We start from the raw sequence: 27,972 nt of genomic DNA on the forward strand, positions 1-27,972 counted from the left end.
CTTTCTGTCAGAACAGACAACTATATCGGCAGAACATCACCCACAGAAGTTTCGAAAAATCTAAAGAACCCACACCTATGATATTTTCCAAGATACTTTACGATTCCTCATTAAACAGAACATACATACTCAATGCTCCTATCCTAACTTACTTCTACTCTACTTCTTCCTATAAAGAGGCTAACATAAGGCCATGAATATCCTCATGTTCTCATCTATTGTTTGCTTTTTGTGCACGACTGTTTATGATATTCATGCCTTAAACCATCCTGATTTCTTTGTCCCTGCACAGCTGTAAAGACTGGGCACTCGCCCACTTCCATGTATTTTTATTCTGTTCTACTATATCTGTCAAAAATGTGCCATTTTCTCAACCTGCACTACTTATCTAAAACTAGTGTTGAACTGTGCTAATAATTAGATGTAGGCAAATTCACAACTAACAAATCACAAGGACTGAACACTATGAAGTTTATGTGATAATAGTCAAGGACATGACGCCATACTATAGGCTTCCTAATGATCCCATTTTCTCTCTCTACTCTTCATGCCTGAGTTTTTCCTTCCTACCAAGAAATTTTGCCCTAGCCAATTAGCCCTAATTGAAATGGGCAGTGACTAAGAATCTAAAATCATGCTACTCCAAAAATCACGGAAATTTACTTAAGAGGTAGTCTTCTAAGAAATCAATCACATAGCTGTAAACAAGTTCGAGAAGAACTAGATCTAGAGGCCTGAAAATAAGGTCATATCAAGTTACGCCGGTGTTCAAAGCTACTCCTTACTACCATTTACATTAAACAAAACAATACCTTCATAAACCTGCATTAATTATAACCAAGCAAAATTCAATCAAAAGGTAATACATAACCACACAGCAATAACATGAAAATATCTTCCCATATTCCCAACTGAGGAAAAAAATTCATCAAAACACAGTAATATATGGAAAAGGGGACGCATTACTTTTTAAGTTTTGACTAAAAATAAAAGTACGAAATCAATAAATATTTATGGAAAATCAACCAAACTATTGTCTAGTAAGTTCATCAAGATTGCATTTATTAGAAAAAAAAAAAAGTGTTGCTGAATACCATATAGCTTTCAAAAGCAATGGCTCATAAACATGGGATGAGTCATCTTCAGCAAACTTGTTTGATGGATATCACAGATTAATTTGTTGGCTGTCATGGTTGATATTGAATTGAAGCTTGAGGGCTTAGCTTTGTCAGCCGTGAGAGCACATTGGAAACCCGAGTAGCGTTCATCTCATGCTTCCCTCCCTTTTTAATGGTTAAAGCCTTGAGGTTTGGGGAATGAGCACAAAGAAATTCAAGGAAGTTCACAGTACAACCCATGCCAGCAGGAGATGTCACCAAAATAGAATCTAGCTGCGGAAAGGAGAATCGTCCATGATTTTCCATTAAGAACGCAGTGATCAGCTTTGGACCTTTGGCTGCTTCAACCTAGAGCACATTATGAAAAGTCACATAAAAAACAAGTACTTCCAAACAAAGAAAGGAGGAAGCGAAAAAGAAAGGTGACATACCGTAAATTGGAAAGATTTGATGTTTGAACAGGAGCTTAACAGAGAAAGGCAAACCCTGAACACATTAAGAGTCTCAAATCTTAGGTTGAAAAGGGAAAGACATGACAGAGTATCGTTCCTCAATGGATAAGTTTCAAGTGCATAATCTGCAGCCAAAATCTAAGAAAAGATCCAGTAATGTTTGGACATTAGAGAGAGAAAACATGTAAAGTCACCAGAAAATATAAATAAACATGAAGCAGTATGTAAATCACATTAGCTCAATAAGAAATAGAATATCAAATTACCTCGATAAAATTTCGAAATAAAACCAAAGTTTGAAGGATATCCAAACTAGATAAACTACAAGTAACGCTCCGCCAGTTTTGCATCATCCTGTCACTGTAGGAATTATCACTAATACAAACTGAAACCAAACATGCAGAATCTTTAATCATAATGTCCCCAATTGTGTTGTCTATTTCTAATTCTTCTAATAATGGAGAACTTATTCTTAAATGCTCTAACCGGGACATCTCAAACAATTTCAACTTCACCAGGAGAGGGCACTCAAGAATCAAACGATGCAGCTCATCGTCATTAATTAAAACATTGCAGAATGAGAGTTCGCGAAGGGAGTTGAATCCACGACAAGTAGAGGGAAATTGCAAAGCACAACGTTTGAGAAACAAACATTGTAGCTTCTCAAAGAGGAAGAGATACGAGGGCATCTCAAAATTCTGTTTATACCCAAGCTCTTCTATTGACAGTACCTCGACATCTCGTGTCAACAGATGTTGAAGCCAAGGATATATAGCAGAATAACGTGGTCTGCAATATGCTTTCAAGTAGAACTTCCTGATTGAAAGGGAGTGATGAAGTAGGAATCTGTTTATGATGCATGCAAGTGCATTCCACCTGTTAGCTGCACCACTCGCAGGAGAAATAAGTTCATAATCTATGGAAAAGTCAGAAATGCAGAGCCATTTGTATTGCCAATCCTTAGCCAAAACACAAGTCCTGGCAGCCTCAGTTATCGACAACTTCCCAAGAATAATATCAAGGATATTCGAAGGAAGAGAGCTTAACCTATCCACAGGCAAATCAGATGGAACCTGCTCTGCCGAACTCAAAACACTGCTCACAACCGCCATTTTCCTGTTCACTGTATACACACATTCAGGCAACAGAAATTAGCCAAACCTCCTATATATTTTTTTTGAAAAACCTCCTATATTATTCGGCAATCAATACTCGTTATTTTGTTTCTAAAATTTATTTCTTCAATATAAAGTATTTGCAAACTGAAACGGTGATGTAATGCTAAAATGCCTACATATATCAATTTTCTAAAAAGTCCACATGAGAAGGTGAAATACAGAAAAGGAAACAGACAGGACACAATATGACAACAAATTCTGGTCACAACATAGAGCAAAAAAGGTAGATATTGTATAAAATATCTGATAACTTAGTACTATATTTCCCGTTTCATAGAAATACGATGCCATGTTTAATTAGCGCACAAATAACTGAATAAATGCATATTCAATATTCACAAATCAATGCAGGTGGAGATATAGAGTTGGGACAGTGAAAAGATACTTTATTATGCCAGAAGCAATAACAACAGACATTCAGCTGCATGGCGACTAAACATTGCATTATTTATTCAGAAGTAAAATAAGTATTAACTTAGAGGATAAAGTTATCAAAAAATTAATTGATTTGGCCAATAAAAAATGTTTTATTCTGAAACATTAGCTACAAATGACACAAGGTTTTCAAGCATAGAGGTGCTTATGAGGCAGCCAATGTGTGTAAGCTGACAAGTGGGATAAAGAAGAACATAGGGACTAAGATCAGTGCATTGAGGCCTTTGAGGGTGGTGGATATATATTCTAGTATCTATAAGATCTTTAATGAGCAAGAGGGGGAAAAAAAAAAAGGGATAGTGTTATTTCTTATGTGCTAGAAGGATTATATAATCTTGGAAAAGGGTACCAAATGTCAAAACTACATTAAACTTCTAAATTGACAATATAGATGTAGTTGATCAGGTCAAGATCTCGAATCATAGTTGACCCAAGAGTCTCTCAAGAGTCAACTATGATTCAAGATCTTGACTTGATTAATTATAGTTGAGATTTGGAGAGACCGAAATGGATTATGTCTAGGTCAGGATTAAATTACATAAATCTTCAATAAAAGTTCATACATGTGCCTGAAAAGTATCATAGCTAGATCATTCAGAAAAGTGAATTGTGACGTGAATAAGGATATCACCTTCATAGTAAGGCTAATTGGCCGAAATCTAAATTACTACATGGTATTATTATATGCCACCCAAATTCTGCTTGAAAATGATCTAGATATTATATTCATGTAGCTTTATTAAAGCAAATATCTTAGCTTACCCTATTTGAAAAGACATTCTGGAAATTAACAGTAAAACAAACATCTCTTGAAGGTCAACAGTGACTGAAAAATTAATATAGAGAATAAATATCTCATAAGTATACTCAACACAATTTCTACATTTTGCAAATTTATGAGGGATTCTAGGACATACCCGTGATGGCGTGATGTATCATGCTATATGAGAATCATACAGCACGGGGTATTTTGGTCAAATTTAATGGTATTACAAATATCATTAGTACATATATTTCAATGGTACTAATGGATATTTGATAGTACATTAAAACTTCAATGGTACTATGAATGATTCAAATGGTACATAAAGTCTATTGAAATATAAAATTTTACAGAAAACGACGAACATACCCTGGTATGTACTAATACTTCCCCCAAATTTATAGACATCTGATTAAAAGCATATGGACTTTTACCATTTAGAAACAGGAACACGCATATTCATGATGTGTCTCAAATGTGCCTATATTTTTGCAATTAAGCAGCATAACACAGTAAATGCAGTTAATGGGAGTACAAAAAATCCTTTTCTTATCTAACTTCTGAGGGCAATTAAGTGTCAAAGGTTCCTCTGTCACAAAAATAAAAATATTCAACATATAAAATAATCTAAATTAAAGAACAAACAAAAGAAAAGGAACAATTCATAAAGAGGACAAAATTAGTTTAGCCTGATCTTTGTGTTCATATGACCAACTGTTAATCTGAAGAAAATACGTAAACTATAACACAAAAAGGACAACTCCCTATGATTCTTATAAATTGCACCATCATATTCATATATAAAAAGAGCGAATTAATCATGCTATATTTCACAGATATAATTTGTAAAGACAAATCAAATTAACAAGAAATGACAGAAATACCAAGTGACAGTCTTTGTAGGTATCACCACCACACACCAAAAAGTATGCCAGAGAGAGAATGAAAGTTTTTTTTTAAAGAGAGAGCAGATGAAAGCTCAAAGGCTCATCAATAGAAAATGTAACAAAGGTTTTATCATAATTCTTTGTCTTAAGAAAAGCAACGTAAACACAATCAATAAGATTTTGAAAGCAATCAATAATATGAAAGCAATCAATAAGATTAAGATAACAATCAATAAGATTAAGAAAATAATCAATCACATAAGGAAAGAAATCTCATTTCCTTTCCCAGGATATCACAGTCATTAACTTCCCCCCCCCCCCCCCACCCCACCTCACCCCCAAAAAAAAAAAGAAAAAAAAACCTCCCTAAGCCCAAGCCCAAAATAAAAAAGGAATTACAATTATTTTAAATGAGCATGTTAGGTTGTTAGAACTTTGTAGATAGCTATGTTGCACAGACTCGGAGTTGGGTGTCATGTCCGTGTCGGATCCTTCGACTCTCCAAATTCATATAAGGCCACTATATATGGGTGTCGTGTCGTGTCGAAGTGTCAGAGGATCCGATACCAAACACTTAATGTACAATAGGGTGTCGGAGTAACATAGGTAGATAGTAATATAGTATGTACTTGAACGCTAATTATGTGCCTTTTGGTTTTCCAATGCATGTATCCAACCGTAAATCTCTAATTATCAATAAATAAAATTATTAGAAGTTGAAATTTTGATAATACATATCTGGATTAATTTAAGACCTCACATGACTATGGTATTTATTGTTTGTATATCATAAAAGTTAGTAAAATTAAAATTTTTAAATAGTGCCAAAGTCAATGTGTATCAACTAATTTGAAACGGAGGAAGTATCACACCTAAGCGTCGGGCGTTGGATGATGCTTTCCCGCATAGGCTTAGGGCATGTGCACAAGGACAAGAAAAAAAAAAAAAAAAAAAAAAAAAAAAAAAAACACCTATTTGAAGTTAGCATCTTGGCTTGCCACCATAGCAAGTAGCACAGGCCACGAAGAAGGCAAGGTAACAAGGCAGACATCTTAAATCGTGATAATAAAGGGCTGACCAAGGCATGAATGAGAAGGTTCCGACACCAAGTAAGCCTCATGGGGCCCTTTGGAACCCCATGAAGCACCTTAATGTATAAACTTGTTGGGTGAAAATATATTCTATGGAAGCTAAATTTGAAGGTTAATACATGAAAGGACCAGACGTTGGATTGCTAATAGGCCTTGTTGCTCAAGTAGTCTAACCTCTGAAGCACACAACCCTTGCATGATCGTGACACATGTTAGGACCACCATGATCTGTAGGACTACACTCGAAGTTTAAAATACGTCTCCGCCAGGCAAAACACTAGAAGTACCCATCGAGCCGGAGAGGAAATTGTGCACATTATTTGGCACGCCGCCATCCTGGTTGGACTAATAACTTTCTAGTCGGCCACCTGTCAGACCGACTCACAACCAGGGATTCCCCACTACCCCCCCCCCCCCCCCCCCGCGAACTCCAAGTCGTATAGCTCATTCTTAACACAACAATAATATCAATTTTGGGGCAGACACGATGTCAAATACTCACGGAAACAAAGGGGACACATTCCAGGGTCACATTTTTTTTTTTTTTTAAAAAGGTCACATAATGTTGTTTTGAACCATATAGGTACATCAGTCGGTCACATAAAGGCCCTAGGTGGCCTTAGCTAGTAAAAAGAGGCTTACAAAAAAAAAAAGTCAAATTGATTGTTCAAAAGCAAAGTAGACGGTTCCAACCACTCAAATGGCCCCATGAGGTGTCGTAGGATCCATGGGAAAAACCTCGAACTCTTTCCTTTCTAGATCCAAAAAATGTAAAATAAATGTCCAATTGAAGGCTATAATCCATGCTTTTGGCCTATTTTGGAGATTTTGGGACCCAAAGTAAAAAAAATCTCGGAATTGTAGAGGAAGCACCTTGAGGTCATATAACCTTGTTTGGAACCAAACATGACCACTAGTTAGTCATATAAAGACATGTATTATCCTCGATTAAATTAAGGCTTGTATATAAATGGTTGTTTAAAAGCGAAGTTAATAGTTCCAATCACTCAAATGACCTCACCAATGTTGTGAGATCCATGGGAACACCCCAATCTCTTTTCTTTTCAAATGCGAAAAAGTGAAAATTGTCAAAAAGACTAAAGGAAAAGGCTAATACACGAAATCAAACCAATTTTAAAGATTTCGATAACTAGCGTCAACAAACCTCGAGATTGTAAGGGATACATCTCGAGATCATATAATATTGTTTAGAACCATATATAAGCACTAATCGATCACACATATTCTCGTGTTGGCGTTGAGTTAATGAAGTGAGTCACAAGTAGTAAACTGGCAATTAAAGGCAAAGAAGAAGGTTCCAATCAACCAAATGGAAATTTAGAGTGTCGTGGTCTCGTAGGTCTACGGAAGGCACCCTAACTTGTTCAGTTCTAAAATTTCGCCAAATTGTCCATAACTTTAAGGTTATTTTTTTGGCCAATTCTTGGAAATTAATTACAAAATTGAAGTGAAAGTGCGGGGTATACATGGGTCATCTCAACAGGGATTAAGGTTATATTTCCATACTCTACACATTACGTCCAAATTTTGAAAAATAATTTTTCTAAAACTATAGCGAAGGTGTGGGATTAAGGCGTTGATTGATTGATTAAAATGAATGTGTGGGTGTCCACCAGGGTTAATAAGTTAGTTTGGTATCATAACATGCCTGCCAATTAATCTATGTTCCTCTTTTGAAGATATGTTGCATTAGTAGTGAAAAGTTGTAAGGGATGATTAACCTCCAATTGTGACCTCAAGATTGTAATGAATTGGAGACTAATCAATGACATTAATCTCCATTTAAGCCACCCTGAATTAATCCGGTGGGCCACATCTTGATCACTATCACCATTTTTCTGGATGATCAACCCAAGATATTTATAACATTCACTCATAGTCAAATCATTTCCATCCAAGCTCACTACATCACTGCTTGTCCCCCACTGTGTACCAAAGCGGCATACCAAATATTAAGTCTTACTCCGACTTAGCTTGAAACCCTCTAGGTTCCAACCTTTGCCTCCATTGCTCCAATTTGTCATTAACCCCATCTTTACTTTCATCCACCAAACTAATATCATCCACAAACAACATACACCATGGTATCTCATCTTAAATTGGTCTAGTTACTGCATCTAGAACCGTTGCAAAAAGAAAAGGACTTAATGCAGACCCTTGATACAATCCAAATGTGAACAAACTATTTATGTAAATACCATGTCTTATCTTATGCAAATAAATACCTTAATCCCTTTATCGAAATTGTCACCAACTACACAAACAACCCATAATCATCCTACTCCCTAGTCCCGTGTCTAAACAACCCCGAACCTCAACAAACGTGCAAAATAGGCAATTTGGGATAAGAAAAAAAGAGTAAGAGGAAAAAAAAAACCCACCTATTGGGTTAAAATTTCAGACATTAACATCTGAATTTCGGAACATATATCAACATTGTCTTAAATTGAACTCCTGCTATTTTAATTTAACATTTGACAAGAAAATTTCCACATCAAATACTCCTAATCATCATACCTCACTTATGGGATTAAGACTTTGATTGATTGATTGATTGCTTGAAATACTCCTAATCATCTATGTTGTTCTATTCATACAAATAAAGTAATTGTTTTTAAAATCAAGTATCATAATAATATGCCATGCAGAGATTATAGGTAAATGTTTAACAAACTAAGGTAAGTCTTGTTACAAACTACAAGTATTGACAGGATTCCTAAAGAGATGTCAAAAACATGCATTTTGCAGCTCCATTCATAAATTCACTGGCCAATAATTTAAAAAATCAGGCAGTTTAAATCCACTGGGTTTTTTTTTTGCTTGTATTTTTAGCTAGTAAGATAGTGGCTATCAACTAGAATAAACCTATCACTGCTTGCCTACTAGGTATAGAGGTATTGTAAAAGATGATTAACAAACAATTAAAACAACACCTTGAATATTCTATACATCCTACCATTGAAGTGATTGAAAAGGTGCAAGTCCCATTTTTTCAACTTTCACACAAGTGAGGAAGTGGCAGTCTGGTGATTCTTCATCCAATAACATTGATTTTTATCTGAATTGCACACCTAAAACATCACATTGGTGGTTAAAAGCGTTAGACTCTGAAGCCAATGTTATTAAATAAAAGATATGTACTGAAAAAAAACTTACCAAAGGAGAGATATAGAGAATGCTTCTTAACTTGAGAAGCTTGAAAGAAGACATGCAACTCATGGTGCCTTTTGAGTAAGCCAAATTTATCCCCATAATTTATTCTTCAGACTGTGTTATCTACAACCAGGGGCAATATATAACATATAGATTACTAGAAAGAATAGAAAACATAAAGGATTGACATACGAGATAAAATGCACAGGGGCAGCTTTAGCCCCAGAAATTGCAAACAATAATACTCTTTGACAACTGTATGTATCATACACTGATACAATCAGAAGTACATAATGTAGCTTAATAAGTTTGAACCCCCAGGCTGCACCAAGTTGCGAGCCAGAGCTATCCTCATGGAAGGTCATTGGTCATATACATTACTACTTGCATATATTCCTGATTTTACAATCATCCTCAAAAAGACAAAAAGTCAGAACCTTCCACATTCAAGTAAGACATTTGGTCTCATAAACTTATTAATGTCTAGCTTCTTTGGTTCACAAATCACAAGTCCAATGAGCCCAAAATTATAGGCCGCTATACAGGGATTAGAGTCCAAATATCAAGCATTGTCCAAGATTTTAATCCATTTAGTATTCCCCAATTAAAACAATCATCCTTACTAAGTCACCTTCCATTCAAGAAAGATATAACATCTCACAAACTAATTAATGTCTAGCTTCTTGAGTTAAGTCAAAAAATCCCAAGATTACTAGCCGTTACAGTGTTACACTCAAGATGTCGGAAATAAATTAGCTAAGTCCTTAAGTTTATTAAAGATAATCCAAGCATACTAATCCATTTAGGAACATGGTTTAAAATCTCTAATAAATTTATTAAAGACAATGGTTATAAAAACCTTAAATACAAAAATTCCATTGAGGAAGCTGATATCTTTCCCAAATTCCACAGTAATAATATTCGCTACAATTATCTAGCTCGACTTAAGAATAGCAATGAGAGAAAATGTTCCATACATCCACTTAGTAAATTTTGTTTGTAACATTTTCATCCATCTAGCATTGAAATTTGAAAGCATAAATATATTCATTCATGTTAAACAAGCTCCTCACTTGATAAAACAATTCTGCCATCTTAACCAAATTGTTTCCAGATTTTCTGCATGCTCAATTATTCTTCAAATTCTCAACAAAAACACATTGTCCCAGAGTATCATTCATTGTAATTGTTAAAAAAAAAAAAAAAAAAAAAAAAAAAAAAAAAAAAAAAAAAAAAATCTTCAAATTATCTTCATAGTTAGAATTTCAAAGAAAACACCCAAAAAAACCCCACAAACGAAACCCATGTCAAAATTATATGAACATGAAATATACAAATGAATCATCAACAAAAAAAAACACAATAATTTCCAAATTTAGCCAAAATAACAAATAAAATTGACCTAAAAATTGCTTATTTATGAACCCCAAAAGGGTAATAAGTTAGAGAAAGATATAGAAATTACCGTCGATAATTCGTGACCGGAGAAACTCAAGCTCGAGTTTGTGACAGTAAAGGAAAACAGTGAACTCTACACCTCTCCCTGTTTCAGGCAGTCTTTTCAAACTTCTCTTGATTTATTTATGTTCCTATTCATAATCCTGGCGTAGGGGACTCGGTGGTGTTTAACCATTTAACAGATCAAGTCTGGTTTGTGTCCGGAATGATAATAAACAGATTTAAAAACCCGCAATCCTAACTCAATTGATTTATTGAGTACGGTTTGTGGCCGGGGTTCATAATAAATGGATTAAAATTCCTCGATCTTAGCTTAATTGATTTATCAAATGAGTTTTATAACTCGTATAAAACTAGTTATTTAAAATTAATTCGATCTTAAACTGATTGATTTATCAAATTATTATCATCACTAAGTTAAAAACGATTGCAACAGCATGATTTAGTTTGAATGTTTATTAGGTTTTTAATTGTTTCATTATTTTCATTGTAAATTTTGGTTGAAAATGTTAGCCTTACAATTATGGAGTGAATGTTAACCCTAACGAGAAAGTCTTCTACGGAGTAAGAAAGCAACATAGCTCTACGAAGTTTGACAAGAACCCGAGCTAGAAGCTTTAAAAGGGTAAAGCTGCGCTAGATTGGTGTTTAAAATATACATTATACAAAAGCAATCCTTTCATAAAACCGCAACAAAAATTACCAAGACAAATTCAGTCAAAAGGTAATGCATAATAACACAGCAATAAGTCAATAACATGACACTGTCTTCCATCAAGAAAAGGTTTACATCAAAACACAGTAACATAAGCACTTCAAGTAATTAATTATTGTCTAGAAGTTCATCAAGATTGTATTTATTCGGAAAAAAAAAAGTTTCGCTGACTACCAAATAGCTTTCAAAAGCGATGGCTGATAAGATTGGGACGGACTTTTTTCTGTAAACTTGTTTGATGGAGATCACAAATTAGGTTCTTGGTCATCAAAGGTATACAGAACTGAAGCATGAGGACACAATTTCCTGAGCTGTGAGAGCATCTTGTTAGCCCGAGTGATATTTAATTCACATGCTCCTTCTGTTTCAATGCTTAACAACTTAAGGTTTGGGCAGTGAGTGACAAGAAATTCTATGAACTTCACAGAACATCCCATGCCAGTGCCAGGAGGATAGATCACATTCAGTGTTTCGAGCTCCAAAAAAGAGTACTGCCCTGGATTCTCTTTTAAGAATGATTTGATAAGCTTGGGACCTTTGGCTGATGTAACCTACAGCATAGAAGAATAAATGTCATAACAGAAAAATTACTTCCAAAGAACTAGTAATACAGAAAAATAATAAGGGGCATAAACATACCGTAATTCTGAAAGTTTTCATCTTTGGGCAGAATTTTAGTAGAGAAAGGCAAACCCTGAAAACTTCAATTTTATCAAAACTTACTTCCCGAAGGATAAGAAACGCCAGAGTATTGTTCCTCAAAGGAAAGTCTTTAAGTGCACATTCAGCAACCAAAAGCTAAGAAACCATCCGATATAGTTGAAAAAGAAAAGACATCAAGTCAGTAACAAATATTAGTAGAAGGTTCTGGTCATCACAAAACCTCATTGAGAGACGGAACATAAAGTTACCTTAAAAATTATTTCTGATAAAGCCAAACTTTGAAGAGAAATCAAACCAGATAATGAACGCGTAACACTGCGCCAGTTGAGAATCACACTTTGTGGTGTGAATGATCTGTAATCATTTATAATACTAACTGTTGACAAACATGGAGCAAATTCAACATCAATACCCACAAACCCGGTATCTACTTCTAACATAGTCAGCCTGGCTGAGTGAATTCTCAAATTCTGAATTCCAGAAATGGTCACCAGTGTCAGATTCAGCAGGAGAGGACACGCTAGAATCAATCGATATAAGTCACCGCTACTGATTGAAACTTCGTTGAGAGAAAGTTCTTCCAGGAATTTAAAACTTCTAAAAGAAGATGGAATCTGTAAAGAAAAAGATTCGATGACCAAAACCTTCAGCTTCTCAAAGGAGAATAGATGTGTGGGCATTTTTAAGTATTGATCCCCAAACTCTATAAGTTCTAAAACTTCAACACCCTTTTTCGAGAGAAATTCAATCCAATTGCTCAAATCAGAAAAATGTGAGCAAAAAAATGATTGCAGGATGAATGTCATAATTGAAGTGGTGGTGTGATGAAGTAGGAAGTTGCTAACTATACTAGATAATATATCCCACCTAGGATCCCTAAAATCAAGTACTTCACCAATCTCTTCCGAACTTAGGGAAAACTTGGACATGGTAAGCCAACTATATCGCCAATCCTTTGCCAAAACACTTGTCCTGACAGCTTCAGTTATTGATAGCTTCCCGAGAATAATGTCTAGGACATTCCATGGAAGATTACTTATCCGATCTGCATTCAAATCAGAGGGATCCTGTTCTCCTGAACTAAATACACGACTCATGCCAGCCATGGTCTTGCTCACTGGGTACACAAATTCAGAAAACACAAATTATGCAAATCTCCTAAGCTGATCCAATGCTGTAAATTGAAATTTTATAAAATCTCCAGAAGGTGAAGCAAAGAAAAAGAAATAGTCAGATCACAATTGACAATAGGTAGATATAGTAGACAAAAAAGACATACCACTTAATTTAAGACTTTTTTTTTTCCATGTTTCAAAGAAATGGTATGCCATAAAAACATATTACAAATCATGAATAAATGCATAATCACGTATCAACACAGGTGGAGATATTTTTTAAGCCAGATACCACAATGTCAGCAGACACTCAGCCAGCCGATGGCTTCCTGTTACAAAAAAATTCAGAAATGAAATATGAAACGAGAAAATGTATCATGTCACATCTCCATAGAACAGAGGCAAGATTAATTCAGGAAACCAATGAATGATGCTCTCTGCTAAACATTGACTCCAAATGACATTGAAGATTTTCTGGCATTTAGATGCTTCAAAGGCAGTCAACATGTTAATTTCTGCTCCAAAAACAATGTCAGGCTGCATGTATTTGAGATAAGAGTGCTAGGCAGCAAAAGAAGAGTAAAAAAATGTATGTAAGCTGGCGAGTGGGAGAAAGAAGAACAAGGGGGTTAAGATCTGAGGTAGTAAAGGATGGAGAAAATAGGTTATTATTTCTTTAAGTTCTTTAATGAAAATGACAACATAGATATCCTTTTGAAAAATCTAGGCTATTATAGGGAAACTAAATTCAACTTCTAGAGTTGCATGGAAGGGAGGGGGAGTAATGGTTATGGACTCATCTTCATCAAACCTATTAGAAAGAAGATGGTGGGGGATTGTTAAACCAGATCGTCACCAAAGAGGGTAAGAAATCCCATATAACCTTCATTAGTGTGATTTCTAGTGCTCATGAGACCCTTACACCAATCCCTCCCCCCCCCCACCACACACACACACACACACAGCGGCCAATCCCAAAAAAAAAAAAAAAAAAAAAAAAGAGGAAATTTCCAGACTATGATGTTCTGAAAATGGTTTCCCGAGAAGACATAAAGAAGGGAAAAAGTTAAATTTTAAGAACTTATTTGTCCAATGACAAGAAAAACTGATATTTGATAATGATGCAGAGCCCTAGGAATGAAAAATTATTCGTATGGCCTCTGTCAATATACAGAAGATCAACAGAAATGCCCAAACGGTTTAGAGAGAGAGAGAGAGAGAAACGTCCAAACAGGTTAATTGAATTTGCACAAGCAATGCTGCACTACATTAGTCCTTTAACAATTAAGTGAGCCATGTATAATTCGAGCAAAGCCTGACAATGAACCATGGGAATGTGGGGATAGGTGCTACACCAAATATGCAAACCACCAACAAACAATAATGACATACATGATAATAAAGACCATAAACAGTTTTGAAGGCACGGGTGTACTACAATGCAGGAGAAATTCACAAGAACAATGCTCTAGAACTTTGATATGACTGATGCACAAGAACTTGATGAGAAGACAGTAATCAGACTCACAAACTCTCTGAATCTAATCAGTAAGATTATTAATGAACTAAGATTATCTCCTTTACTCACACACAAAATGCAATCAGAAATAACATCCTAATAACAACTGCTGGATTAATTAACACATTATGCAAATAAATCCTGAACAAGCCGGCATCAAATCCCCTAGGTGTGCCAGTCACACAAATTCAAACTCACAGGACACAACTTCATGACCCCCCTAGTGCAGCCCACGTGGAGCTTTTGTTCACAAGAAGCACGGGCGTGCATTTAAGTTATGAAAGTGCCATGCCACTGCACAGTTGACTAACATCCCCCACAAGACAAACCCACAAGCCTTCTAATGGCCATGAGAGATCCCTTAAAATTTCTTAGAGTTCCGACACCTCTACAGGGAAGACAGAACCTCCCTCACTTCATATTTGCCCCATTATCTTTGTTTATGGCTAAGCTAGAGGATAATATAGGCCGGTGTTATTTCTTGTGTGCCAGGGGATTATATTATCTGGGTGAACAAGAGTACACAGAGTGCCAACACTTAAGTGAATCTTTGGAAAGTACACTTAAAATTGATGAGCTTCAGTTCAAGCAGCTAGAAGATTCTGAATAATAATTGACTCTCATAAGAGCAAAAGATATAGTTGACATGAAAGTCAAGACTATGTCACAGAATATACTATAGTATGTCTGCAATGAATCTAGCAAGACTATTCAGATAAACCTCGATATTAAATAGGATACCAAATATCATAGTAAGGCTCAATGGCTGAGCCAAAGCACCTATATGATGTTAAATGCCACCAAAAAATTTCTTAACAATGCTTTAGATCTTATCTTCATTCTTAGCCTATTCGAAAAGCTTGGTCAAGGAAAAAAATTGTAAAACAAGTACATCTCTTCAAGGTCAACAGTGACTGATTATCTTATTAAGAGACAAACAAGGCATAAGAATCTCAACACTATTTTAAATTTCACAGGACACTAAATTTAAAAAATAAGCAAACTTTACCATAATGGGAACAAGCACACGTGCATTTTTGTGACATATCTTAGCTGTGCCTACATATTTACAAAAGAGCAGCCCAACACAATGGGTGGGAGCACAAAAAAAAATTCCCACCTAAATCCTTCTTAACAACAGCCTAGATCCTATAATTATTTGACTTCGTTAACATCACAATTTACTCTACTAAAAGAGCTTGGTCTATAGAATTAAATTGAAAATGCAAGAATATCTCCTGAAGGACAACAGTGGCAGATTACCTACTTAATAGACAAGCATAACATAAGGCCTTTCAACACTAACTCCAAGTTACACAAACACTAAACACGAAAAACATTGAAATTTGAAGCCAGAACATGCATACTTGTTATGCATCTTGTGAATACCTGCATACTATTAATGTTTTTTTTAATAAGAAGCAAAAGTAGATAGGAATTAGGAGTAGAAATTTTAATTTAGGATCTGAGGCCAAACTAACATCAAAGGTTGTCTTATCAAAATCATAGCCATAGGTAAATATTTTGATACAGGCATTCTGCAATTAAATAATTTGAAATCAAGAAATGTTAAAGAAAAAGGGAAAGCTTCAAATTGAGGACCAAACCAGTCAAACACCAACTTTTGTGTTCACGTAACCAATTGTTTAATCCAAAGCAAAAATAAAACTATATAACACAGAAATTGACAATTAACAACAGCTTAACTAGTTAAAGAGGCAAATTATTGACTAACTAAAAACATAGTATGAACCAATTGATGACATCATGAACACATTTCTGGATCGTACTACATTATTGAGATCCTTGAATTGCACCATGATAAATAAACAAATTTACCCAAAAAAAAAAAAAAAAAAAAAATCTTTAAGGAACTGATCATGCTAACTCCACAATTTAGATCTGTTAAGAAAAATCAATTCAACAAGAGAAAACAATATAATATCATGACGTAGATATACAAATTACCAAGTGATTGTCTTTGTCAGTATCACCACCATGCACCAGGGAAGTATGCCAAAGAGAGGATTTTTATTACGGGGTATTTGATTTGACTGAGAGAAATGGAAGTTCAAGTCAACAGAAAACATATTATAAATTATGTGACATTATTCTTAGATAAGTAATGGTAAAGTAATAAATCGGAGTAAGAAAGAAATCAATCTGATTAGGATAGAATCAATCTGATTAGGATAGAATCAACAAGATTAGGAAAGAAATCAATTGGATCAAAAAAAATCTTACTATCTATAGAAGTAATTTTCCAGCAAAGCACGCGTCATCCACGCCACCCACACATCCCCCTGCCCCCCCCAAAAAAAAATGAGTATAAATTAATAAGTTTAGTAATTATAAATTACTATATAGTAAATAACTTACCACCAAAGTAATAGGATTAGATTTTTAAGAGAAAAAAAGTATTAAAAATAGAAGTTTGCTTTGTATTAGCACATAGATACTTCAGGCACTCACTTTGAAGCGTAAACTGGAGCTAGGGGACAGGTGATAAAAGCTCCACTTATTAGACTAAATCTCAGCCATTTATCATTCAAACATTTCACAGAATAGTACAAAATTGCATTATTGAATGATCCTCATGGCATTTTAATTTGACATCTTAAGAAAATTCTCGCTTCAAATACAAAATTCTCAAGTGTTTTATCTTTTTTGCTCTATTCAATGAGTAAGGTGTGAGGTGAAGTAATTAACTATGAACCGTAATAATAAGTCAAACAGAGATGATGACACGATACTGGGTAAATTTAGAACAAACTAGAAAATCGGATTCCCAAAGAAAGATTAAGAACATGAATTGCATAACTCGGTCCACAAATTCACTGACAGAAATATTACATCAGACATACGTCATGTGTAACGAACAGCAGAATACATGAACTACCTGAGTGACGTAAACCTATCCCGGATATCCAAGTAGTTTGAGTGGGATCCAAACCTCAAACATTCATAATAAAAATAACTACTAGATTAGAAGGTTAAATATAGGAGTAGTGTGATGGTAATTGTTCAAAAATAATAATAAAATTACAAACAGCAGCTAGAACTGAGTGAGTATGTTACCATTCAAATAACTGTACAAGTGCAACTCGCATCCTTTAACTTCTGGACAAGTAAAGAAGTATCCATCCAAATATCCTTGAACCATTGATTTCTACCAAAACTGCACAATTAAAACATTGCACATCAATGGTTAACAGCATCGGACACTTAAGACAATGTTATCACGTATAAAATATGACTGAGAAAATCTCACTCAAAAAAAATAACGCTTCAAAACTATAGAAGCTTAAAAAATGACAGATGAAATTCATGGTGTCTTTTGAGTAAGCCAAACTTATTCCAATAACATATTCTTTTAAGTGTAAAAATAATTTACCAGCTGCAGTGTTAACTGGAAAATTTAGACAAGGGCAGCTTCAGCCAATGGTTTTGCAAATTACTCCATAGTGGCTCCATACTTAAGAACCAGTCTACAACCATACACTTTGTATATCACACACCGATTTAAACAGAAGTACATAATCTAGCATTAATATTAGAGCCTCCACCAGGTTGCAAGCCAGGGCTTCCCTCATGTATGCATTATACATCGTCTGACAACACAATAACAATTCCCCATTAGGAACATCATCCCCCACAAAATCACAACCTTCCACATCCAAGTAAGATTGTCTCACAACTTACTAAGTTCTAGCTTCCTGGCTTAGTAAATCCAATAAAGCTCGATATTCTTGGCTGTTATACTCACTCTCCATAGCACAAAACACCAAATTAAGATGAGAGTGAAAGACAAAATTTTGTACCAACCTTAATCTTGAACTACTAAATAATTTTTATTTATGGAGAAATAATGAATTCATAATGCAAAAGACAAAGTCCAAGACTCCAAGTCACAACAATTATTCTAACTTAAACAGAAATCTTGAGCAAACAATGAAAAAAGGAGCACTTTTAGTCATTCACATCCACTACACCAATCAAATTATTAAACAGGTTAAATAACATTGTTCAATACAAATTTATTTATTTTCCTTAAATGTAGTACTATCATGAAAAGTTTTTGTACCTACAATCTTTAATCTATAATAATAATATATTACAAAGCATTCCAACAAAAGTTCATGTGACACATGGCGCTCTCCCAATACGATTTATGTTGCATTTCACATCATTAACATACAATTAAAACAATGAAGATATGCTATACAGTATACATTATATTTGATCATGTGACCTCAAGTGGATGTGTTAAAACCTTCACCATTAAACCATGCAATATTTGATATTAAGACTTCAAAAGAAAAATAATGAAAATGCATTGACCAGGCATTGCCAGGCCCAAAAACTAGTTTCTTCTATAATTCACATATTCTTTAAAATCCTCGAGAAAAATAATATTCTTGTTCAATTATGTTCTAGTGGATACGCAATTTTAGAACATATTGAATAATTTGAGTGGGTGTAAGAAAAGTAGGATAATGTTTAAGAAAATGTAAAAATGTGTATGTGTAACAAAATTGTGAAAAAAATAAAATAAGTCAAGAGTGTGAGGAAAGGTGTAATTATTGTGGTCTTGAAATGGTAAGATGGTAAAGGAGTTAAGCCAAAAATAGAATATAGCAAAGTGAATTAAACAAAAAAAGATCAGACTAAATTAAAAGTGGGTAGAACTAAAAAGAGCGGAAAGAGTAATAAATAAAGTAAATAAAAACACAAATCAACACACTCCTGCTTTAAGTTTGTCTCATTATCCTTTGCACACAATTTCCCATGCATATAACTAAACATCTATATCTTCAAATAAGCATTATAAAAAGTCGAAATCTAGAAAGTACACATCATGATGAATCTAACAAGATCCCATGTGAATTTATTTATTTTTAAAAAATATTTACAAAAAATTCTTAATAGTTAAATTTTCCCTTTGAAGATTCCAAATAGGACAAACAAAAGGAATAGAAGGAATAATAAGTAGCAAAAACCTATCATCAAACCTAACATCACATATAGAAATTCAAGCAAAAAGACAAAAAAACCCCACAAAATTACGTCAAAAAATGGTCTATAACAAGCCACCAATAGTAGTTTCCAACATAAGCCATGGCCAACAAAAATGACCAAAAGATTGCAAAATGCAAATTTATTTTACACCCCCAAAAAGAGTAATAATGATGAGAGAGACATACCATCAATGCTGAACTCCACAGTAATCTGTTGCCGGATAATAGTGCTAACTTGGTGATGATAAAGGGTACAATAATTCTTTAATCTTAAATCATAGTATTGGGCCAGTTTCTCATAGAAATTCCAAATTGAGAAATTAATCTATAAGGCAATGTCATAATAAAATCAAAAAAATAAAATTGAAATGATTGAACTTTTTTTAGGGGGAAATTGGTTAAATATAGTTTTAAAACAATTACTTCAAGTTGATGGTATACATTAAAACAATTACCTCCAGTGTATTGTAAACAAATCTCGATATAAGATATGTAACAACACAACATTGTCCTCCATACATACCAAGGAAAATTATAAACAGTAATAGAAACAAAAGGGACATAATATTCTAAGTGATCAGCCTATTGTCTAAAAGTTCATCTAGACTAAATTTTGAGAAGAATTAGTTTCTCTGACAACCAGATAGCTTGCAAAAGCAATGGGCTCATAAACATGAGCTCATTTCCCAACTATAAACTTATTAGATAAAGGACACAGATAGACTTATTGTTTTTGTATATATTTAATGTTAGCATTAGGACAAATTTTATCAAACCGGGAGAGCATCTTGTGAGTCCGGTCGGTATGCAGCTTCCCTCCCTTTACAATGCAGATGTCCTTGAGGTTAGGGGAATGAGCGCAAAGAAATTCGATGAAGTTCACAGCACATCCCATTCCTTTAAATATGTAGTGATCCGCTTTGGACCTTTGGCTGCTTCAATCTAGAGCACAGAAGAAGAAAAGTCAAATTAGAACAAGTACCTTCAAAGAAACAGTAATATGATGAAAATGGAAAAGGAAAGTGGCATACCGAAAATTGGAAAGATTTGATGTTTATGCAGGAGCTTAGTAAAGAAAGGCAAACCCTGAGCACTTCAATAGTCTCAAATCTTACATCACAAAGGGAAAGACAAATCAGAGTATCATTCCTCAATGGAAAATTCTCAAGTGCACAATCAGCAGCCAAGATCTAAGAAGGAATAGATCCATTAAAATTGTGAAAGCAAAAAAATTAGAGTCAGCAACAAATACAACTAAAGATACAAACCTTTTTTCGTGAATCACAAAAGTTAAAAAATTCAATAAGAGATAGAATATCAAATTACCGTGATAAATTCTCCATATAAAACCAGACGTTGAAGGGAGTCAAGACCAGATAGGCAACAAATAACACTCCGCCAGGATCGAACCATCCCTGGATATCTGAAAGAATTCTTGATACAAACTAAAACCAAACACGCAAAGGATTCAATAACAACGTCCTCAATTCGGGTGTCTATTTCTAGCATGGTCAGTGAAGGGGAATGAATTCTTAAATGATCTAATCCATGTATCCTCAACAATGTTAACTTCACCAGTAACGGGCACCTAAGAAGCAAATGATGAAGATCGTTGTCATTGATTGAAACATCTCTGAGGGAGAGCTCAAACAGAGTGCTGAAACTCCCAATTGTAGATGGTATGCGCAAAGTGCAATTTCCAAGGAATAAAGATCGCAGCTTCTTGAAACGGAACATATAAGAAGGCATCTCAAATGGCTGACTTCCAAGCTCTTCGAGCAACAGCACCTCTAGATCAAGTTTTGAAAGATATAGGAGCCACTGATACAATTCAGGATAGTGTGGCCAGCATAATGTTCTCAGGTAAAAGGTTTTGATTGTGCCTGTGTGATTAAGCAAGTAATTGTTGGTGACAAAAAAAATCATATCCCATTTAAGATCCTTAGTATCATCAGAAATAAGTTCATAATCTAGAAAGAGCTTAGAAAGCATAAGCCATTTGTATCGCCAACCCTTTGCCAAAACACATGTCCTTACAGCATCAAATAAAGGCAACTTCTCAAGAATAATGTTGAGGACTTTGCATGGAAGGCAACTTATGCTATCAATAAGAAACTCAGATGGAACCTGTTCTCCCAAATTCGCCAGAAAACTCATGCCTGATATCTTCTTGTTCACTGGTTACATAAATTTAGAAAACAAAAAAAAGGTCAAATAAAAACATGATTTTGTTTCCATATGATCACAAGAAAAAGATTTGCAAACTGAATAAGTGATCCAATGCTACATTGAGATAAGGGAAACAGTCAGATCACAATTCTCAAAGGGTAATTATTGTATATAGCTATATACCTCTTGATATAAACATTTCTTTGAAATCTTTTCGTAAAACTATTATTCCATAAATAAGTTAAAATAACATAACAAATTCATGATCACAAATTAACACATTTGATGAGATAGAGTTACAAACAGCAGTAGAGTTACAAATTCACAACAGTTTCCAGCCTGCCACAATGTAAGCGTACAGTCAACCAAGTGGTGGCTTCCCAAGAAATATTTTTCATCAGTGAAAAGTGAATGAACTTAGAGGGAAAAGATATCAATTCAAACCTCCATTAACATTGTCGCAATCTCACAAATACTGAACTTAGAGGGAAAAGATATCAATTCAAACCTCCGTTAACACACTTCAAGAATGTAAACTCTGCTAGCACGTCAATCTCACAAATTAAAAATCATAAAAACACGACCTACATGCTCCCACACACACACACACACCCCAACACAGTCCATATAGGGCAGTTGTCCTCATGTAACACAGATGTGTCAAGCCCTTAATTGCTTTTCTTAGCCTTCTGGGCCTTCTGGCTTAGTGTCTTGCCACTCATCCCCCACCAATCATGTCCATGAGCATTCTGATGGTCATGAACTCATGAACAATTACTTTAACCTTCCTACAGCTTGAACTACATGGTCCTCAGACCACACCCAACAGGGAAGACAGAACCTTTTGTCACAACATTCTTGCCTCATAATTTCTGTTTTAGTTTGATTATGGATATGCAAGAGGAGCAGATAAGAAAGTGTTGTGGAATGATAAAATAAAGGAAAACCAACTATGATGGTATGAGCATGTGAAGCGGAAACCAGAAGAAGTGAGAAGATACATGGGTAAGGAAATTGAACAGATGGGATCATAGGAGTTTTAGAAGAAGATGACTAAGAAAATTAAAGTTGAAGAATAGCACTTGATGGAAGGGAATGGTGAGAGGGGATCTTTGTCAACGACCACCAGAGGTAAAATATCGGTTTATAAAGCAATTCCATCATATCGAGAAAGAATGATTTAGATTTTAGAATAATAATTGAGTCGTAGGAGATTGAATGAAAAGCCTGACATCAAAGTCAGTATAATGTCACAAAACATTCCAATGAATCGTAAATACATCTAAAATTTATCTAGTGTACATCATTCATAAAAACAATGATATTAAAGAAATTATCAAATATTATAGTAAGGCTGCCGGTCCGAGTCAAAGCAACTACATGATGTTATATGACACTGAAATTCTGCTAAACATCAACCTAGATCTTATCTTTATTCAACTTCAAAATAGCTAATATTAGATTTAACCCCTTTACCCTAATAGATCGGTCTGGAAATCTTAATTGCACAGCAAGAACATCTCTTACAGGTTAATAGTGACTGGATAATCAACTAAGAGTTAAATTTGACATAAGAACACTCAACACTAATTCTAAATTGAAAGATGATAGAAACCATGCATAATAAAAAAAAAAGACTTTTTACCAATTTGAACACAGAGCAAAGTAATTGTGATATAACTCAAATGTGCTTTTGTAATTAAGTAGCCTGACAATTGAACTATAAATTAAGATATGAGGCCACAACATCAAAGATTCATTCTCTCAGTCACAACCATAGAAATATACTTTAGATTCGGTCAATCAGCAAATTAAACGATCTGAATTTGGGTAAAGTCAAAAAAGAAAGAGGGAAAGCTCCAAAAAGTGGACAGTAAAAGTCTGACACCAGCCTTAGTGTTTACGCAACCAATTGTGCAATCCAAAGCAAATTCAAATACTACAGCACAAAAAGATAATTTTCGACAATTTTACTAGTCAAAGGCCAACTTATAGACCTTTACACAAACATACATCATCTGAAACAATCAATGATATACAGAGCATCATTTCTAAGGCCTTAATAGGTGTCTATGCCCTATTATTATAAATAAACATGTACCATCACATAAACACGGAAAACATGCTAAAGTTCACAAATTAAATCTGTCAAAAATAATTAATTCAACAAGAGAAAAGATTACATCGTAACAGAGATATACCAAGGGACAGTCTCGGTATTCGGTATCACCACCATGCGCCAAGAAGTATGCCAAAGAGTAATGAAAGGAGTTTTTTTTGTGTGTAAGACAGAGAGATGAAAGTTCAAAGACTATTCAATAACCATACAAAAGAGGTTTTTATTAGAATGTGTCTAGAGAAAATAATAATGAAATTATTGATTAGATTAGGAAAAAAATCAATTAAATAAGGAAATAAATCATCTTTTAAATGTAATTTTCCTAATAAGCACAAGCCATTAATGCCCACCAACCCCTCAACCCCCCTAGAACGGCACAACACAACAACACGACCGTAACCAGCATGATACGAACACGAAATTACTAAGAAGAAACACAAAGTCAACATGACACGACACGAAACCAACGTGAACACAACCCATTTAATTATATTGGTCAAATCATGCAATTATATAATGTTATAAAATAACATATTTTAAGAGCAACACGAGATGAAACACAAATACAATACGATACAACATTTTGCCAACTTCCCGTACACACAAAAATAAGTACTTTCTCCATCCCAAAATATAGTGCCCATTTGCCCTTTTTTTCTTTTTTTCACGAGAATTAAGGACTGTGTACCATTTTCTAGTCAAGTGTACCATTTTCTGTTTTTTTTTTTCTTTTTTTTTTTCTTGTACGTCTTTTTTTTTTAATTTTTTTTTTGTTCCAAGATAACCAAACATGCATTTAAATATTTAATGAAGCTTTGGATACAGGATTATTTTGTATTGGAATAATAAAAAAGTAAATAATGGTACGGAAATGTTAGGGGAACTTCGTACGGAGTATTTTATATGGGAAAGGTATAAAAATCGATATATTATGGTAAATATGTACTACATCCGTTCCGGAAAGATTGCTACACTTAATTAGCGTGGTTATACAGAAAGATGAGATAGTGGAAAGCAATGAATAATTGTCATATATATATCAAGTCATTAAGTCAACTTTGTAAAATAAGAATATTTATGTTGGGGGTAGGTAAATTTCCCTAGGAATAGTTGCTTTAAGAGTAGGGAAACTTTTTGATAAATGAGAATAGTTGCATTGAAGTATGTATAGAGAAAAGTGTGTAAAAAAAATTATTTTAATACAGGAAATCATTAAAACCAAACCAACAAAGGGGAACGCTCAAAATGGCAATGTAATTAATTAATTAAGAACAAGGGTGATAGAAAAAAATTGAGATAGGCACAGCATTTTGGGACACCTAAAATGAAATACAAACACTATACTACAGGACAAGGGAGTAAAAAATTTAGATGAAAAAAAGGGGGAAAATAAAGTTCTCAGAAGCATTCCTTAGGCCTTGTTTAGTTCACCTTATTTTTACTTATTTCAGAAAAAATAAGTTTAGATTAAATCAGAAAAAATAATTTCGGATCAGATCATCGTTTTATGTACAGTTTTTTATCGCTAAATATCTTTAATTTCGTAATTAATAAAATTCTGAAAATCTTTTTTTTTTTGACGAAATAAAATTCTGAAAATCACATATTAATAAAATACACATTATTATGAATCTAACAAGACCCCACTTGATATACTTTTTTCCGTATAGATTATCGTATATTTAAGTTCAAAGTTTGGTCAAATCTAACATGTATTCAGATCAGACCAGATTAGATAAGCAAATATAAGGCGAACTAAACAGGCCTTAATGTCTTTGCCTAACATTGCAGTTTGATATTTTGTCCTAAAGTAGAACTTGTCATCTAAATTTTTTTTTTCATTGTGGTTCTATTTATTACAAAAGGTAAGATAACCCTGAGTCCCTGATCATAACATATTTCAATAGTGCTATCATACACGATGAAAAAAATAGAAATGGCAACTAGAACTGTTTGAATATATTACCGTTCTAGTGATTGAACAAGCACAACTCTTATCCTTCTAACTTCTGGAAAAGTGATGAAGTAGCATCAAGAAACTCTCCATCCAAAATCCCCTGGATATATTCATTTTTACCAAAACAGCACACCTAAAACATTGCACATCGTTGGTTAGAGGCATTGGATAGTTACAGCCAAAGTTATCCCCAAAAGAATAGTGTACAAAGAAAAACTCACCAAATCAAATAATACTTTTGAACTTGGGATGATTGAAAGAATACAAAAGAAATCCATTGGCCAAACTTCTCCCTTAACTTATTCTTTGACCTGAATGCTTCAATAATCAACTGCAGTGTTAGTTTGGAACGGGTAAAAAAAAAATATGTGCCACATGGCACCTTCCAATATCTTTCACCAACAAACATCTTCTAATGAAGTTAAAAATGCTTATCATAAGTTTGAAAACAAGATCACTGAAATATAAATTAGAAGTCTTACCATCTTAATTTTTTATCATTCATTAATCATACTTTTATATTCTGACTCATATATATACACTTTTATATACAGATTTTGATGCGGTTCCAAGGCATCAATATTGTTATAATAATTATAATAACAATATGGCATCAGATTTGGATAGTTATTTTTTAAAATCAATTCTATTATTTGCTAATATTCATTGAGGTAATGAATGCATGTAAAATTAAACATAGTAATAAATTAATTTAATTGTTTAATTATTTTAATAATGTTTTCAACACTTCATTACATAACATGTTTACTAGATAACTAGTCAATAGTTGTTAGACGTACTTGAATCATAACATACAAGACAGTGAATGTGTATGGTTCTCCATGTACATAAACCACCCAAAAAGATTATGATCAAAATTACTGAAAATCAGAAAATTTACAAGTTAAGCTAGAATTTCTAACCTCAGAATTATTGGTCGTTATACTTACTTTCTGTAGCACGAATCTAAACAATAACTAACTTTGAAGAGTCCCAATGCTATATGAGACCAAATTCACGACGAAAAGAGCAAAAGAGCCCATTTGGGACCAAATCCGATCGTGAAATTCCAACAAATAATGCAAAGTCCAAGTCATAGTAACAAGTCTGCTTAAAACAAAAAAACATGAACAGACAAAGAAATATGAGCGTTTTGATCCAATACTGCTTCCCAATTACGGCATATATCAGCCAAAAACATCAAATAGCAATGTTCAATGTGGTTTAAAATCAAGATAAAGAGCCACTGCATTTTTTCTTCAATCCTATATTCTGTAAAATCCTCCATAAACCACATCGTCGGAATCACATTTCTCAGTAACAAAACTGACTACCCAACAGTCAGTTCCTTTTTCAGTTTTTTGCCTACCCTTCTCTTGTTCCGATAATCATATAAATCTAACATGCAAGTCCCGGGCTTCAATGACATATATGAAAGTCGAAACCCACATGGTTAATTTCACATTATGTAATCTCTTGATCATCACATGAAGGGTATTTTACTGTATTTATAGAACCAATCTTCTAATTCTCAATCAACACATAATTGATTCAAACACCCACAAAGAATTATTATCACAATAAACTGAATTTTACATACACTTAATTCCCATATTAAATTATTAATAACCCATATAACCAATATCAACTCTATCTGCCCTCAACAAGCATCAAAAACTTCTTAAAAATTACAAAAACAAACAACATGAACACAACAACAGCATAAAACACAATTCAGATTAATCTTTTGAGCAAAGACCCATCATCAAATATAGCATCAAAATCTCAACTTATAGAGAAACTCAACGAAACCCATAAAACCCCACAAACGAAATCCATGTCTAATTTACATAAATTTATAACAAAATCAAAATCACAAATTTCTAATTTTGGCAACACCAATCAACAAAAAATGACATAAAGATTGCTATTATATAAAGAGGAAGAGATATTCTACCCATTGGAGCCATGTTTGTGACCGGAGAACAGTGAATAGTTCGGCATGGTGACTAAAACGGAAACACCCACATCTGCCATTGCCGCATTTTCAGTTTGGATGATGTGTTTTCGACTTTTGGGTTTTTTTATGTAAAGTTCATATTTTTCCTATTTGGGCCATATTCTACAATTTAATTAAAGCT

The 27,972-nt window shown here is 34.0% G+C and overlaps 3 protein-coding genes across 7 annotated transcripts; all 3 read right to left on the bottom strand.

Annotated features, from left to right (window-relative positions):
- Window positions 1–783: 783 nt before the first annotated feature.
- On the bottom strand, window positions 784–10,812 carry LOC110705729 (F-box protein At3g03040-like). Its single transcript, XM_021883645.1, has 6 exons — window positions 10,564–10,812; window positions 9,102–9,221; window positions 8,902–9,016; window positions 1,837–2,693; window positions 1,550–1,708; window positions 784–1,466 (listed from the first exon to the last, which is right to left on the bottom strand). Exons 4-6 carry the CDS (start codon window positions 2,680–2,682, stop codon window positions 1,188–1,190), a joined length of 1,284 nt encoding a protein of 427 aa, XP_021739337.1. The 5' UTR covers window positions 2,683–2,693; window positions 8,902–9,016; window positions 9,102–9,221; window positions 10,564–10,812; the 3' UTR covers window positions 784–1,187.
- A 456-nt stretch (window positions 10,813–11,268) lies between these two features.
- On the bottom strand, window positions 11,269–27,961 carry LOC110705730 (F-box/FBD/LRR-repeat protein At1g13570-like). Of its 5 annotated transcripts, XM_021883648.1 has the most exons (13): window positions 27,789–27,961; window positions 26,755–26,938; window positions 26,053–26,149; window positions 25,841–25,964; window positions 21,624–21,763; window positions 20,913–21,469; window positions 20,618–20,776; window positions 18,271–20,528; window positions 17,963–18,179; window positions 17,647–17,746; window positions 12,183–13,051; window positions 11,911–12,069; window positions 11,269–11,822 (listed from the first exon to the last, which is right to left on the bottom strand). In XM_021883648.1, the coding sequence occupies exons 10-13, from the start codon at window positions 17,729–17,731 to the stop codon at window positions 11,517–11,519; spliced, it is 1,419 nt and encodes a 472-aa protein (XP_021739340.1). In that variant the 5' UTR covers window positions 17,732–17,746; window positions 17,963–18,179; window positions 18,271–20,528; window positions 20,618–20,776; window positions 20,913–21,469; window positions 21,624–21,763; window positions 25,841–25,964; window positions 26,053–26,149; window positions 26,755–26,938; window positions 27,789–27,961; the 3' UTR covers window positions 11,269–11,516. The 5 variants fall into 5 exon arrangements, with proteins under 5 accessions (XP_021739340.1, XP_021739339.1, XP_021739341.1 ...); XM_021883647.1 differs by having other exon boundaries at window positions 20,913–21,763; window positions 26,053–26,142; XM_021883649.1 differs by having other exon boundaries at window positions 20,618–20,696; window positions 20,913–21,763.
- LOC110705269 (F-box/FBD/LRR-repeat protein At1g13570-like) lies at window positions 20,466–27,868 on the bottom strand. The gene is made up of 7 exons (XM_021883110.1): window positions 27,789–27,868; window positions 26,814–26,938; window positions 21,939–21,977; window positions 21,852–21,869; window positions 20,913–21,763; window positions 20,618–20,776; window positions 20,466–20,528 (listed from the first exon to the last, which is right to left on the bottom strand). Exons 1-7 carry the CDS (start codon window positions 27,866–27,868, stop codon window positions 20,466–20,468), a joined length of 1,335 nt encoding a protein of 444 aa, XP_021738802.1.
- Window positions 27,962–27,972: the final 11 nt, after the last annotated feature.

Source organism: Chenopodium quinoa, unplaced genomic scaffold (assembly GCF_001683475.1).
Source record: "Chenopodium quinoa cultivar QQ74 unplaced genomic scaffold, ASM168347v1, whole genome shotgun sequence".
In the NCBI taxonomy this organism is placed as follows: Eukaryota; Viridiplantae; Streptophyta; class Magnoliopsida; order Caryophyllales; family Amaranthaceae; genus Chenopodium; species Chenopodium quinoa.

What these genes read in the sequence shown, in the direction of transcription:
- LOC110705729 (XM_021883645.1), bottom strand. Translation starts at nt 2,682, where the DNA reads ATGGCGGTTGTGAGCAGTGTTTTGAGTTCGGCAGAGCAGGTTCCATCT. An exon ending in TATTTCGAAATTTTATCGAG is followed by an intron (nt 1,709 to 1,836) that starts GTAATTTGATAT and finishes ATCTTTTCTTAG; the next exon opens with ATTTTGGCTGCAGATTATGC. An exon ending in TCAAATCTTTCCAATTTACG is followed by an intron (nt 1,467 to 1,549) that starts GTATGTCACCTT and finishes AATGTGCTCTAG; the next exon opens with GTTGAAGCAGCCAAAGGTCC.
- LOC110705730 (XM_021883647.1), bottom strand. Translation starts at nt 17,731, where the DNA reads ATGGTTCAAGGATATTTGGATGGATACTTCTTTACTTGTCCAGAAGTT. An exon ending in CTTGTACAGTTATTTGAATG is followed by an intron (nt 13,052 to 17,646) that starts GTAACATACTCA and finishes TTGTGTACCCAG; the next exon opens with TGAGCAAGACCATGGCTGGC. An exon ending in TGAAAACTTTCAGAATTACG is followed by an intron (nt 11,823 to 11,910) that starts GTATGTTTATGC and finishes TCTATGCTGTAG; the next exon opens with GTTACATCAGCCAAAGGTCC.
- LOC110705269 (XM_021883110.1), bottom strand. Translation starts at nt 27,868, where the DNA reads ATGGCAGATGTGGGTGTTTCCGTTTTAGTCACCATGCCGAACTATTCA. An exon ending in CACAAACATGGCTCCAATGG is followed by an intron (nt 26,939 to 27,788) that starts GTAGAATATCTC and finishes TGTTTTAAGCAG; the next exon opens with ACTTGTTACTATGACTTGGA. An exon ending in TAGCATTGGGACTCTTCAAA is followed by an intron (nt 21,978 to 26,813) that starts GTTAGTTATTGT and finishes ATGGAATAATAG; the next exon opens with TTTTACGAAAAGATTTCAAA.